Genomic DNA, 14,255 nt, shown 5'->3' with positions numbered 1-14,255 from the left:
CTTAAAAGAACTTAATACTACAAATTACCTCTTAAAGCTGTTGTAGATCTCTCTGTTGGCTGCATCGTAGATGTCCCTGAGCTGAAAGAAATATGGAAATAAATAATTTCATATTTATGATTTCATTATGAATAATGTATTTTTACTGTGCAATATGCAATGTTTATAATTTAACTTACGTAACACAGACATTAACAAGAAAATGTACATGAATGTGCTTAGAAAAAAAGGTAGTGTAGGATGATCTATTAAGACAATTAAAGAAATGTTGCTAAAAGGAGAAGCAGCCTGACTGAGAGATCGTATGTTTCATTGTTAGTTAATGTTAATTGCTAGTAAGAAATGCAAAAAGAAAATTAATATGCAAAGTTAATGAAAGGGGGCTGTTGGTGGGCAAAAATGAACTATCCATTTTTGTGTGTGAGAAAGATTATAGAATGCCACCGGGGAAAAAATGAGACATTCAAGGTTAAAGACCCCAAATACATGGCTAGGGTTAAGGCAGAGAAATTGACAGTAAAGGCAAACAACACAAATCGCTGGGTGGCACATATCCAAGGGTACTGACAGAGATAACAGAGAAAGGTGGAAGTCTGAGAACTAACATATTCATTTGGTAGAAGCTCATTTTATTTATTCAGTGATAAATTAGAACTATAAGATGCAGCAATAAATAACAAAGTTTATACAAATTAGGAAAAGAATCTTCAAGTAGTGCCTGCAAGAACAGATTAATTTTTACTTATTTAATATGTAAACCATAATAGCTAACAGTTATAGAACATTTCTACAATATAGTAAAATGTTCTTGTCATGTCCTATTGTCAGAATGTGCATTCTAATGTTTAATACATTATTCCTCCCTATTTCCTCTTCGCTGCATACATTTCATGTCTCCTCTTTCACAAGCTCTCCACCATCCTATACTTTCCTTCAGACATTTAAGGCTGTCATTCTAGCATCTAGGGCCTTTATCTCCTGAAACCATAGATTTGCAAACAGAGAAATGTGATCAGGTTCCCAATCATAACAGAATTATTATGTGTTTGAGACACAGGTTTTAATAAATTCAGCTTGAGAACAGAGTGAAGTGAAGCTCAAGAGATGAATTTCTTAAGCACTATGTTGAAAATACATGATAAGAAATTAGGATTAAGGAGACCTGATCATAATTTATTTGCAGTGCATGAAGCTTGATCTGCCCCATATACTACCAGTTAAGGAAAATCACTGGTGGCTGGTTACTGGGAAGAGAAGGGAGGGGCTTCAGGAAGCAATTGAATGGGGTAGTATTTACGTTCATAGGTGTGTACGAGGCTAATGGCCCTGGAGCCTTTACAAGCCTAGTCAATAGGATTACCCTGGCATCGTGCCACCCGACCTTAGTTCCAAGTGCCTCTGTCGAGTAAAACCACTGGAGCGAGCCCTGGGGTGAATTTTCTATTTCCCATCCACTCATCAAGATTTCTTTAGAAGAGGGCCAGTGAGGGGCTCTGCTTGACATGTATGGGAAATCTATTCCATAGCATGGGCAGTCTCTGGGTTATGAACCTGTCCCTCCAGTATGTTTTGTTGATTGCAGTAATGAGGTTGAGGTCTCTAGAGTGTGTGGTGCGGAGGGATTGGGATTTCTTTAGATGTAGCATTTCTAACAGAGCTGGGTCATACATGGCTTTGTAAGTCAAGCAGAGATCACCTCTAAGTAAGCGATATGAGACAGAGAATAGTTGAAGTTTTTTAAGTCTGTCCATATAGGACAAATGTTTAAGGCCTAGGATCCTCTTTGTGAGGTACTTTTGTGGCCTCTCCAGTTGTTGCAGGTGTTTAGTGATGTACATGCCAAATGGGGCATTGTACTCAATGATTGGCCTAATGAGGGAAGAGTAGAGGGAGGCAATGATCTCTTTCTTCCTGGATGCAAAACCCTTAGTAATGAGATGTGCCACATAAAAGGACTTTCTGACCACAGTGGCAATGTGGTGATCAAAAGAGAGGTTGCTGTCAACCTGTGTTCCCAGATCTCTTATAATGGCTTCTGTGTTCAGCGGACTACCATCGATGTGATAATTCATGGGAACTGAGTTTTTCCCAAAGGGGATGACGACACATTTTTTGGCATTGAGCTTAAGGCCATGGTTCTGACTCCAGTCTTTGCTCTCAGTGAGGCCTTTCTGTAGGATGTCAACATCACCTGGGGAGTTAATAATAGCTCCTAACTTGCAATCATCTGCAAACTTTGTCAGCCAGAGTCCCTTTGTGTTGGCCTGGACTTCAGAGAATTAGATACCAAACAGGAGAGGACCCAGGACCGAACCCTGTGGGACTCCACTCGTGACTGGTCAGCAGTCTGACTTGAAGTCAGCTACTTCCACACTGTGGGTTCTACTTGTGAGCCAGTTTGCAACCCACCTAGTGATATAGGGGCTGATGCCTGGCTTAGTGAGTTTTTCTTTGACTCCTGAGTGGGGAATAGTATCAAATGCCTTGGCCACTTCAAGGTAGGTACCAGATTGACTTCCTTTTTTTGGAGGAGAGCATCTTGGTTCTATTGGGTATGGTGAGATCCATACATTTGTGTACGTGTTTGTACAGTGCATTGGTGTATGATTCAGTGGCCACTTCTGTTTTTAGGAGCCCAAAGTTAGCTGTGGAGAAGTTTTTCATGCTGGTTACCTTTGTGGGGGGGGGGGTGGATTTCCAAGGTGATTAGTTTGTGTTTGGATCTAACCAGAGAGGATTTGACTATTGGTGTAGAGCAATGGTCACCCATGTTACTAATGACCAGGTCAAGGATGTTGCTACCTCTAGTGGGGGTAAGAATGAGCTGGTCCAGGGCATTGGAATTAATGAATTCCAGGAAACGTTTGGCAAGTGTATTGGTACATGAGTAGTTTTCCCAGTTAATGGAGGGATAGTTAAAGTCGACCAGTATGAGAGTGTTAGGTTGGACCCCAATATACTCCAGGGTGCTTAGGAACATGGAGTGTGAGTCCTGGGACATGGTTGGGGACCTATATCAGGCTACAACCTGAATCGCTGTCTTACCCAATGTTAGTTGCACCTGAAGTATCTCAGATGCGTTATGTTGGGCTACCAGTCTGGAGGTGTGTGCATCCTTTATGAATATGGAAACTTCACCACCTTTGGAGCTTTGGTCCAAGTTCTGGGGCTGAAAGGTGTGGAATGAGTTATAGCCTGGTAGTGCAGGAGTGCTTTTTGCTGCCTTGAACCAGGTCTCTGTTACGGCACAAATGTTGATGTTCTCCATTTTAAGGAGTGCTTTGAGCGAGTGCATTTTGAGATTTAGACTTCTAGTGTTTAGCAGCATGACCCTCAGGTTGCATTTGCTTGTAGCTATTAAGGTGGTAATTTGGTCTTTGGAACACCGCCTAAAAAAGACACTATAGGAGTGGCACCGCTTTGAAGCTTACAAACAGTCCCAGATACAGCAAGTCTGTATCTGGACTACACTAGTTATAGGAGAGGCGGGAAGCAAGCGCAAACATGGGCTTTTAAACCAGAAAATTGAAAGAGATGGAAAAGCTGCCCAAACGGCCTATAAACTACAATTTCTGGGCCAGAAACCACTCCTCTTGTGATAGAAAGGCTACCTAATGGGGTTGGGCTATATTATGGCTACCTAATAGAGTTGGGCTACATTATGGTGGGTCAATGACCATTACCTGTGATCAAACTGCAAATAGGGTCACTCACTTTGACCCATTGACTGCTTTATTACTCCATCTTTCAAGCCAGTTTATTCACTATGTACACCTCAGATGTCTGAGTGCAATCATCAGGGCCAGCTTAGGTGAAATGAAGCTCAAAGGACTTTATAGTCTTTCATCCACTGCACACTAATCACCCAGACATCCCTAATGCTTCTCTCTTCTTTTCCCCCCATCCTGGCCCAACATCTTCCAGGCAGATAACTTTGTTTGTTTGTTTTTCCACTTTCTTTTAACTTTGGCTTTGTGGCCCCACACCCTCCAGACAGATTACTTTTTTTGCACTTTAATTTTTGGCTTTTTCTTCCATCATTTTAACACACCCTAACTTGCCAAGACTGCACTGTAACAAGTGTGGAAAAAATGTCTGCATTAATCCAGCTTTCTGGGGCAATGAGAGGCTCCAGAAGTCATGGGGTTCAAGATGCTCTGAGGTACATGCTAGAGTTTTTTTCAACATTTTGATCTGATGATGACATGAACAAATGTCTTGAAAGAAAACATAATGCAGAATGTATTTCAAATAAAAAATAAGTTGTGTCCAAATGTTAAGGTTCAAACCTGACAAATAAAACTGAGCTCATGCTCTTTACTAGTAAAAAAACACATAGTCAGCACCCCCCTCTTCACTACCCTCTCTTCCAGTAATACTACAATCAAACCAGTAGAGCATACGGAGTGACCATTGACAAAAACCTGAGGTTTGACAAGCACCTAGCCATAACCATTAAAAAGCTCACTCTATAGGATAAAATTTTTCCTAACTGACCCCACCAGACATACCATATCGAGAACCCACCTACTTTCCACCCTCCTTTATGCTTCACCTCTACTTAAACCTCAAAAAAATCAGAGTTAAGTAAACTGGAGTCCTGCTACAACACAATATCAAGATTTGCTTCAAACCTCCCTTACAGATCACACCACCGCAAAGCATTGTAGCATCTAAAATGGCTAGACCTTCCTAATCTTCTAACCTATAACCAACTAACTTTCATACACTACATACTCAACCACCCAAACAGTTGTCTCACTCTCAAATACCTTGTTCAACACTACTCTAGCTCTAAAGCACTAAGATCCACCAACAAAGGCCTGCTAACAGTTACGGGTATTCCCTCTTCTCTAACTATGTATCTAAACTTTGGAATACAGTACCTCAAACAATAATTAATTGCAGCAATACAACTAAATTTAAACATCTACCTAAGGAACACCTCATCAACAACTGGATGTCCTCCTGCAGAAACCCAGGCTGAATATACTATCTCTCCCATATAGCTCTACCAGGTCATACTATCTTATTGATCTCTTTCCAGCTTTCTGTCCCCTCCCTCTAATTACTAGCATGAGTTGACACCAAAATTCCTGCCTCCCCCCTCTTCTCACTTTCCTACATATCTTGCTCTTTACCACTGCTGAGTCTAAGCACTGACCATTTTACGCCTTACATTTAGTAACACCCTACAAGGAATGTGTTTACTCCCTATGTGAAATCACTGTGTGTAAAAATGGGTCTCCTTCACTAGACCGACATGCCACAAAGCCAACACCCAAAACACCAAGACCAAAAGACCGACGACACAGATGATCGACAAGGTGAAATCCTGACAGCTGAAACACCGACATGGGCAATGTGTGACAGGAGTGAGGGATTTAGGGTTAGGGTGCGGGTAAGGTAAGTGTGTGATAGTGACGGACTGTAGTTTTTAGGGGCGGGTTAAGCAAATTAGGGTTAGGGTGCGGGTAGGGTGAGTGTGCGACAGTGACGGACTTTAGGTTTAGGGGTGGGTTAAGTGCGTTAGGGTTAGGGTGCAGGTAGGGTAAGTGTGCGGTAGAGTCGGACCTTAGGGTTAGGGTTTGGGTTAAGGTTAGTGCATATATAAAAAACAAACAAATGTCCCTGTCAAACACTAGATAAACGCTCGAAATCCAAAGTAAATGGTAAAGTAAAACAGTCTCAAAGTAGATGGATTCAAAACGAAGCAGGTATCTGTACAAAACTGTATTTATTGTCAAAGACAGACAATATATATATTCTCCGGTCAGATTAGCAGAGCTTCCTCAGATCATAAATACACAGACCAAATACTTTACAAAATATATATGTGCTACCCTATTCAACCTATGAGCCTATCACATTCATTTCCTAATCAAGCCTTAAAGTAAAAGGTATGCATAGATACCTATATTGCATTAAAAACTAACTAAAAAGCTCCTTCAAAATCTACTGTCTACATAAATAACTCATTCTCTCATGTACATAGAAAATACATTAATACATATATATAAAAAAACATGTGTAGACATATAAAGTACTACTAAGCAACTGAAATAACTAAAAAATGTATATATATGTATATAATAATGACAGAATAACAATGTTATAACCTCTGTTATCATTTCATGTTTCTACATTTCCTAATCTACTATCTACATGAGTATCTCATTACCATATACATAGTAAAACATACAGAAAAATGCATATAAAAACATATATAGACATATGAAGTACTATTAAACCTATTCTGAGAGTCTTAAGGAAACATAACTATGTGGACATCTAAAATAACTAAAAAGTGTATGTGTATATGTATGAGTTGAAATAAAGGGGTAGTATCAGAGTGTAATGGTATGACCTCTGTTTGAGTATTCATCTATTTTACATACCCTATCCATCATTCATTTAATATTTCTACGTTTCCTAAGGGCAGGTTTTATTGAGGCTCCTTCGTTTAGTCCTGAGCCTCTATCTGCCCTCAACCTAATTATCCAATTACTCTCTTTACTCTCTGTATGGTTCCTGATGTCACCACCCCGTATATTGGGTCTAATGACCTCCAAAGCTTTAAATAAAAAAGTGTGTTGTTCCCCTTGTTGGATAACATGTTTCGTTAAAGCATTGTGCATAGATTTCTTTCTCATGTGATATACATGCTCTCTGATTCTCTCCTTAAACAAACGATTAGTTTTTCCAACATAAAAACAATTACAAACCTGACAGACAGCCAAATACACTAGATTCGACGTCTTACAGTCTGCATCAACTTGTGTGTTAAATACTCTATGCAAGTCTGGATGAAAGAACTCTGTGCTAGTGTCTATGTAGCAACAATAACGACATTGCCCACAGGGTTTGGTATGTCCATCACAGATTTCTTGAGACATATGTCTGGGGTAACATAACATCCTTCTTAAGTTATATTTATTCCTAAATAAAAATTGAGGTTTCTCACCTACTACCTGTTTAATGTCATTATCAACACATAAGATAGACCAATGCTTAATAATTATATCCCTGATAGCTGAATGGTCTGATGTATAAAGGGTGGAGATCCTAACATTCGATAACTCCTTACCAAACCCTTTTTAATCATATGTCTTGGAGGGTCCAAAATATGGGGCAGCTACATTCGATCTCAAACTTGGGACATCCATTAAATTTACCTTAACTTCCTGTTGGCTATAGCCTCTTTCTAAGAATCTTAACTTCAAATTGTCTAGCTCTGTTTCAAACCCTATCTCTGTGGCATTTAATCTAGAGGCCCTCATCCCTTGACCTCTAATGATATACCTGAAAATGTGTGGTGGATGCATACTTGACTGCATCAAAAAGGTATTACAATAACAGGATTTACGATATACTCCTGTATTTATAAGACCACACTCTAACTTCTCTATGTATAAATCCAGAAATTCTATCCTATACTGAGAGTAGTTCATTGTAAATTTAAGAAAATCTGTTAGATTATTCATCATACTGAGCAGTGGGTCAAGGAGCCCTTCACCTCCACTCCAAAGGATAAAAAGGTCATCTACAAAACGACGATAGAAGATCACATGTTGTTTGAATTCATCTTTTTTAAATAAAATTTCTTCCTCCCAGTGGGCCAAAAACATGTTGGCATAGCTATTGGCGCATGGGGTCCCCATTGCTACACCATCCTGCTGCCTATAAATGATATCCTGAAACATAAAGATGTTATTTTCCAATGTTAATTCTAAAAAATGTGCTATCAAATCAATTTCTACAGGTGAATAATCACTATGTTTGACTAGATCATTGGAAACGTACTGGATTCCCAGCTCATTTGGTAGTACTGTAAATAGGGATTGTGCATCCAGTGTGACCAGTAAACTTCCACGTATATTATCACATAATTTCAAGCACTCATAGAACTCAAGTAAAAACTGTTTAGAGTCCTTTAACACAAAACTATTCTTGTTAAGAACAGGTCGAAGATGCTTCTCAACATAAACTGACATATGTTCTGTAACCCACCCTTGTCCTGAGACTATTGGTCGCATTGGGGGGTTTCTAGCATCTTTATGAATTTTCGGGAGTCCATGTATTACTGGAACCAATGGTGATTTAATGGACAAATATTCAATAATGTTACCTTTAAACATATCTAGAAGGTTATATGAAACGTAACTAATAATGTCTTGCATGTCTTTTTTATTAATAACTTTATAATACTTATCCATCAATAATTCATTCATAGAATTAGAGTAATGGTCCATATCCATAATGACTATGCGTCCACCCTTATCGGCTGGTCTTATTATAATAGAACTTAGGGCTTTAGGCCTGACTTACTCTCGAAATGGCAAAAGATCAATCTCGAGGTAAGCAGGCAATATTTACATTTGTTAATTGACTTTTTCAGTCCGGAAGAGATAATTTTAACGGAGAAAATTAAAAAGCAGCAACAGTTAATTTTGAGTAACTTCTCGAGCACAATAGTGCAACCGTTACTTGAGAGCTTACTGGATGGGGTATCAGCGTTTGAGCACAAGTTACTCCAACAAAAAAGAAATAAAATTATAAGGGACAATAACGACTTCAGGCTAGGCCATGTCTTTGTATGGCCTAGATATGAACAAAATGTTAATGAAATTGTGGATGTTGATTCAAATGTATGTAGAAATACTGATGTAGTAAGAGATGTCAATAGGAAAAATGTGACCTCCAATGGTTTTAGGAAAAATGTAGATGTTGTTAATGCTAATGTAGTTAACACTCCACTAGGGAGAGGTGTAAGAACTCTTGATTCAGAGGCTGAGAATGATTTATTAAATGTGCAAAGGGATACTATGATAGGAGAACCTGCATTAGAAGACACTTTATTAAATGTGGACTCTAATATTGATGCCAATACACAAAATAGTCAGGTGTTGGAACGAGGTGAAACAAATGGCCAAAACTTATATCCAGAAATTCAAGTGGTAAGGAATAAACCAGTTATTATACCACAACCAGGAGAACCAGTAGTTAGACCTAAAAGTTTAAATAAGACAGTGAATCCACCACATGGAACAAGTAAAGAAATTCCTTTTCCCCTCCCTGTTCGCAAAGACAAGGTAAAGAGAAGGGCGAGATCCATGAGCAGGGGTTGACAGAAAAGGAAATATTCAGAGGAGTCTGTACTACATCAGACAATCAAGAAAATGTGGATAAACAACAAACGTTAGTATGTAATATATCTAGTTATGATTTAACATTAGAAGAAGAAGAATTGTTAAATAAAGGTTTGAATTTCATTCCAAAAAGTAGTAGTAATCTAACAGATATAACAGTTGATATGAAGCTATTTTGCATAAATGTTATGCTTAAGTTATGGTTTACTAATTGGGAGATGGGGACATCAAATGGAATAGAAAGTTCTAGTGAACTTCCAAGATTTAAGAATTTAAGTAACTTTGTACCTCAACATCATCCTTTAGTGGAAGCTTATTTAAAACTGACAGAGGATGAGCTTTTTGAATACTATAGAGGTAATAGACAGAGAAGGAAGGACAACCTTAGTTATAAGCAAAGACAGAGTCTGAAACAATTGCAAGCCCTAAGTTCTATTATAATAAGACCAGCCGATAAGGGTGGACGCATAGTCATTATGGATATGGACCATTACTCTAATTCTATGAATGAATTATTGATGGATAAGTATTATAAAGTTATTAATAAAAAAGACATGCAAGACATTATTAGTTACGTTTCATATAACCTTCTAGATATGTTTAAAGGTAACATCATTAGCCAAGATTTATTTGAATATTTGTCCATTAAATCACCACTGGTTCCAGTAATACATGGACTCCCGAAAATTCATAAAGATGCTAGAAACCCCCCAATGTGACCAATAGTCTCAGGACAAGGGTGGGTTACAGAACATATGTCAGTTTATGTTGAGAAGCATCTTCGACCTGTTCTTAACAAGAATAGTTTTGTGTTAAAGGACTCTAAACAGTTTTTACTTGAGTTCTATGAGTGCTTGAAATTATGTGATAATATAGGTGGAAGTTTACTGGTCACACTGGATGTACAATCCCTATTTACAGTACTACCAAATGAGCTGGGAATCCAGTACGTTTCCAATGATCTAGTCAAACATAGTGATTATTCACCTGTAGAAATTGATTTGATAGCACATTTTTTAGAATTAACATTGGAAAATAACATCTTTATGTTTCAGGATATCATTTATAGGCAGCAGGATGGTGTAGCAATGGGGACCCCATGCGCCAATAGCTATGCCAACATGTTTTTGGCCCACTGGGAGGAAGAAGTTTTATTTAAAAAAGATGAATTCAAACAACATGTGATCTTCTATCGTCGTTTTGTAGATGACCTTTTTATCCTTTGGAGTGGAGGTGAAGGGCTCCTTGACCCACTGCTCAGTATGATGAATAATCTAACAGATTTTCTTAAATTTACAATGAACTACTCTCAGTATAGGATAGAATTTCTGGATTTATACATAGAGAAGTTAGAGTGTGGTCTTATAAATACAGGAGTATATCGTAAATCCTGTTATTGTAATACCTTTTTGATGCGGTCAAGTATGCATCCACCACACATTTTCAGGAATATCATTAGAGGTCAAGGGATGAGGGCCTCTAGATTAAATGCCACAGAGATAGGGTTTGAAACAGAGCTAGACAATTTGAAGTTAAGATTCTTAGAAAGAGGCTATAGCCAACAGGAAGTTGAGGTAAATTTAATGGATGTCCCAAGTTTGAGATCGAATGTAGCTGCCCCATATTTTGGACCCTCCAAGACATATAATAAAAAAGGGTTTGGTAAGGAGCCATCGAATGTTAGGATCTCCACCCTTTATACATCAGACCATTCAGCTATCAGGGATATAATTATTAAGCATTGGTCTATCTTATGTGTTGATAATGACATTAAACAGGTAGTAGGTGAGAAACCTCAATTTTTATTTAGGAATAAATATAACTTAAGAAGGATGTTATGTTACCCCAGACATATGTCTCAAGAAATCTGTGATGGACATACCAAACCCTGTGGGCAATGTCGTTATTGTTGCTACATAGACACTAGCACAGAGTTCTTTCATCCAGACTTGCATAGAGTATTTAACACACGAGTTGATGCAGACTGTAAGACGTCGAATCTAGTGTATTTGGCTGTCTGTCAGGTTTGTAATTGTTTTTATGTTGGAAAAACTAGTCGTTTGTTTAAGGAGGGAATCAGAGAGCATGTATATCACATGAGAAAGAAATCTATGCACAATGCTTTAGCGAAACATGTTATCCAACAAGGGGAACAACACACTTTTTTATTTAAAGCTTTGGAGGTCATTAGACCCAATATACGGGGTGGTGACATCAGGAACCATACAGAGAGTAAAGAGAGTAATTGGATAATTCGGTCGAGGGCAGATAGAGGCTCAGGACTAAACGAAAGAGCCTCAATAAAACCTGCCCTTAGGAAACGTAGAAATATTAAATGAATGATGGATAGGGTATGTAAAATAGATGAATACTCAAACAGAGGTCATACCATTACACTCTGATACTACCCCTTTATTTCAACTCATACATATACACATACACTTTTTAGTTATTTTAGATGTCCACATAGTTATGTTTCCTTAAGACTCTCAGAATAGGTTTAATAGTACTTCATATGTCTATATATGTTTTTATATGTATTTTTCTGTATGTTTTACTATGTATATGAGCGAATGAGATACTCATGTAGATAGTAGATTAGGAAATGTAGAAACATGAAATGATAACAGAGGTTATAACATTGTTATTCTGTCATTATTATATACATATATATACATTTTTTAGTTATTTCAGTTGCTTAGTAGTACTTTATATGTCTATACATGTTTTTTATATATATATGTATTAATGTATTTTCTATGTACATGAGAGAATGAGTTATTTATGTAGACAGTAGATTTTGAAGGAGCTTTTTAGTTATTTTTAATGCAATATAGGTATCTATACATACCTTTTACTTTAAGGCTTGATTAGGAAATTAATGTGATAGGCTCATAGGTTGAATAGGGTAGCATATATATATTTTGTAAAGTATTTGGTCTGTGTATTTATGATCTGAGGAAGCTCTACGAGTGAAAGCGCTAATCTGACCGGAGAATATATATATTGTCTGTCTTTGACAATAAATACAGTTTTGTACAGATACCTGCTTCATTTTGAATCCATCTACTTTGAGACTGTTTTACTTTACTATTTAGTGCATATATAGTTGTGTGTAATGTGTAGTTTACATTTTGTGTGTCGGTGTTATGGTGTTTGGTTTTGTGAGTTGTCGGTATTGTGTGTTTTCGTTCTTTTGGTCTCGGTGTTTTGGGTGCCGGCTTTGTGGCATGTCGGTGTAGTGAAGTAGATCCGTAAAAATATGTTACTACTGTTGTATGGTATAAATAATTCCACAGTCTTATATAGACTAGAAACCTTTATGATGTAACTTTTTTCTGCCTATGTTAAAATACTGGAATGTTACTGTTTTAAATATGGTTATGTTACTGTTACATACAGTTATTTGTATATTTCTTTTTGGAGCTTTTCTCCCAGGGCCTCCATTGAAAATGGGCCCTTGGCCCAGACAGACTTTCCTGGTAAACAAATGTAAAATAAATAAATAAATTACCAATAAAGTGAGAAGACACTTGCTTGCAAGGATATATAAATCCTATCTGTGAATAGTGCCTACCTCCCTACCTCTCCAAAAAAAAAAAGAGTTACCTTCTGAATACCCCTCTAGTGTTAAACTGGGATGAAAGTAAAAGAACAAGTGGCTACAGGTATATGTTATAAAGCTGAGGCTCTGGGTGAGAAAACCAATGTACCCGGATAAAACCAACACACAGAGACAGGGAGAATATGCCTCCACACAGAAGGAATCACATCCAAAGAATTCTGCCATAGAACCAGTTCTGTAAGATGGTAATGCTACTCCCTAAATCATACTGCCAATGATCAGTTGCTATCTCATGTACGCTGCACAGACAGCCCCAGGCAGACTCTCGTTGTGTACAATGCTGATGTCCACTGTGATGGATAGTAAAAGAAATTATGTCCAGCTTTCTAGTTTCAGATAAACTGCATCCCTTCTCCCACACAAAAAAACTCATTATCCAGAACTGACAGCCCCCATGTCCATCAATTACAGCCACACAGACTGCCCCAGGCAGACACTCATTGTGTACAATGCTGATGTCCACTGTGATGGACAGTGAAATAAATTATGTCCAGCTTGCTACTTTCAGATAAACTGCATCCCCTTTCCCACACAAAAAACTCATTTTCAAGAACCAACAGCCCCCATACCCATCAATTACAGCTACTTTATTGATGGTGTTCATTTAGGATATCTGGCTGTATTACAAATAGTCACAATAAAATATTCCAGATGGCTTCACACAAATGCAAACTAGTTCTGCAAATCCAAAATAATAACTGCCTAACTTGAGCAAATGACAGCTGCATCAGTTACTTTCACTTACAGAAAGCCACCATAACAATCAATTAAAGTCATATATTTTGACAGTGTACTCCTTGGATATGAAATTGTAATAAAATAAAAAGTGGCCAGAGTAATTTATTATAACCCCGCTACTCACACACACATGCACACACACTATATAGATGTGTTTACCTCAGATGTCTGATTTGGATCAAATGAATGAATAAATACTTCAGTACTCTAAACACTCACTTTTTAACCTTGGACCCAAGCTTGAAGGGCTATTCCCTCACATCTTAAACTATTCCTCCTTTTGGACACAACTTAAAGAATATATCACAGTACAAGCTGCTTGTACATCCTCTGCTTCAAGACACGTAAACTAGTCTGCCTAGTCTCCGACATATACTGCTTATCATTTTCATTATAACATCTCTTGTCTAACATGTCACTACTCAAACTGATGTAAATGTAGTAAATTGTAGTTTCTGTTGACTGCTTTCTTAAATCATTTTTTCTATTGTATATTAACTTACATTTTTCTGTATGCCCTTTTATTGTATAAATTATTTTTGTTTTTTTCTACTTGATGTGTGTTCACATTCAGAGCTGAAACTGAAATTGGTCCAATGGGATCAGTGGTCTACCCCATTTAACAATCTGCATAAATAAATAATAAATAAATGGTCACATGTATTCATGTATCTCAAGCTGCTACTGATCCAATCCATTGCAAACCCTGCAAATCCATCCATGCATACACATGGATACACATG

The 14,255-nt window shown here is 37.6% G+C and overlaps 1 protein-coding gene across 1 annotated transcript in view; it reads right to left on the bottom strand.

Annotated features, from left to right (window-relative positions):
- The window catches only part of IMPG2 (interphotoreceptor matrix proteoglycan 2), a 1,485,782-nt gene that overhangs the window by 848,185 nt on the left and 623,342 nt on the right, over positions 1–14,255 (bottom strand). Inside the window, exon 4 of the mRNA XM_044072040.1 lies at positions 29–81. Coding sequence (XP_043927975.1) covers positions 29–81 — 53 coding nt within the window. The remainder of the gene's footprint in view (positions 1–28; positions 82–14,255) is intronic.

The sequence above is a fragment of the Protopterus annectens genome, chromosome 5.part0 (genome assembly GCF_019279795.1).
Source record: "Protopterus annectens isolate FY-2018-M chromosome 5.part0, PAN1.0, whole genome shotgun sequence".
Classification (NCBI taxonomy): domain Eukaryota; kingdom Metazoa; phylum Chordata; order Ceratodontiformes; family Protopteridae; genus Protopterus; species Protopterus annectens.
Note: the sequence above shows the minus strand (reverse complement) of the source record. Positions and strands in the feature narration are given on the sequence as shown.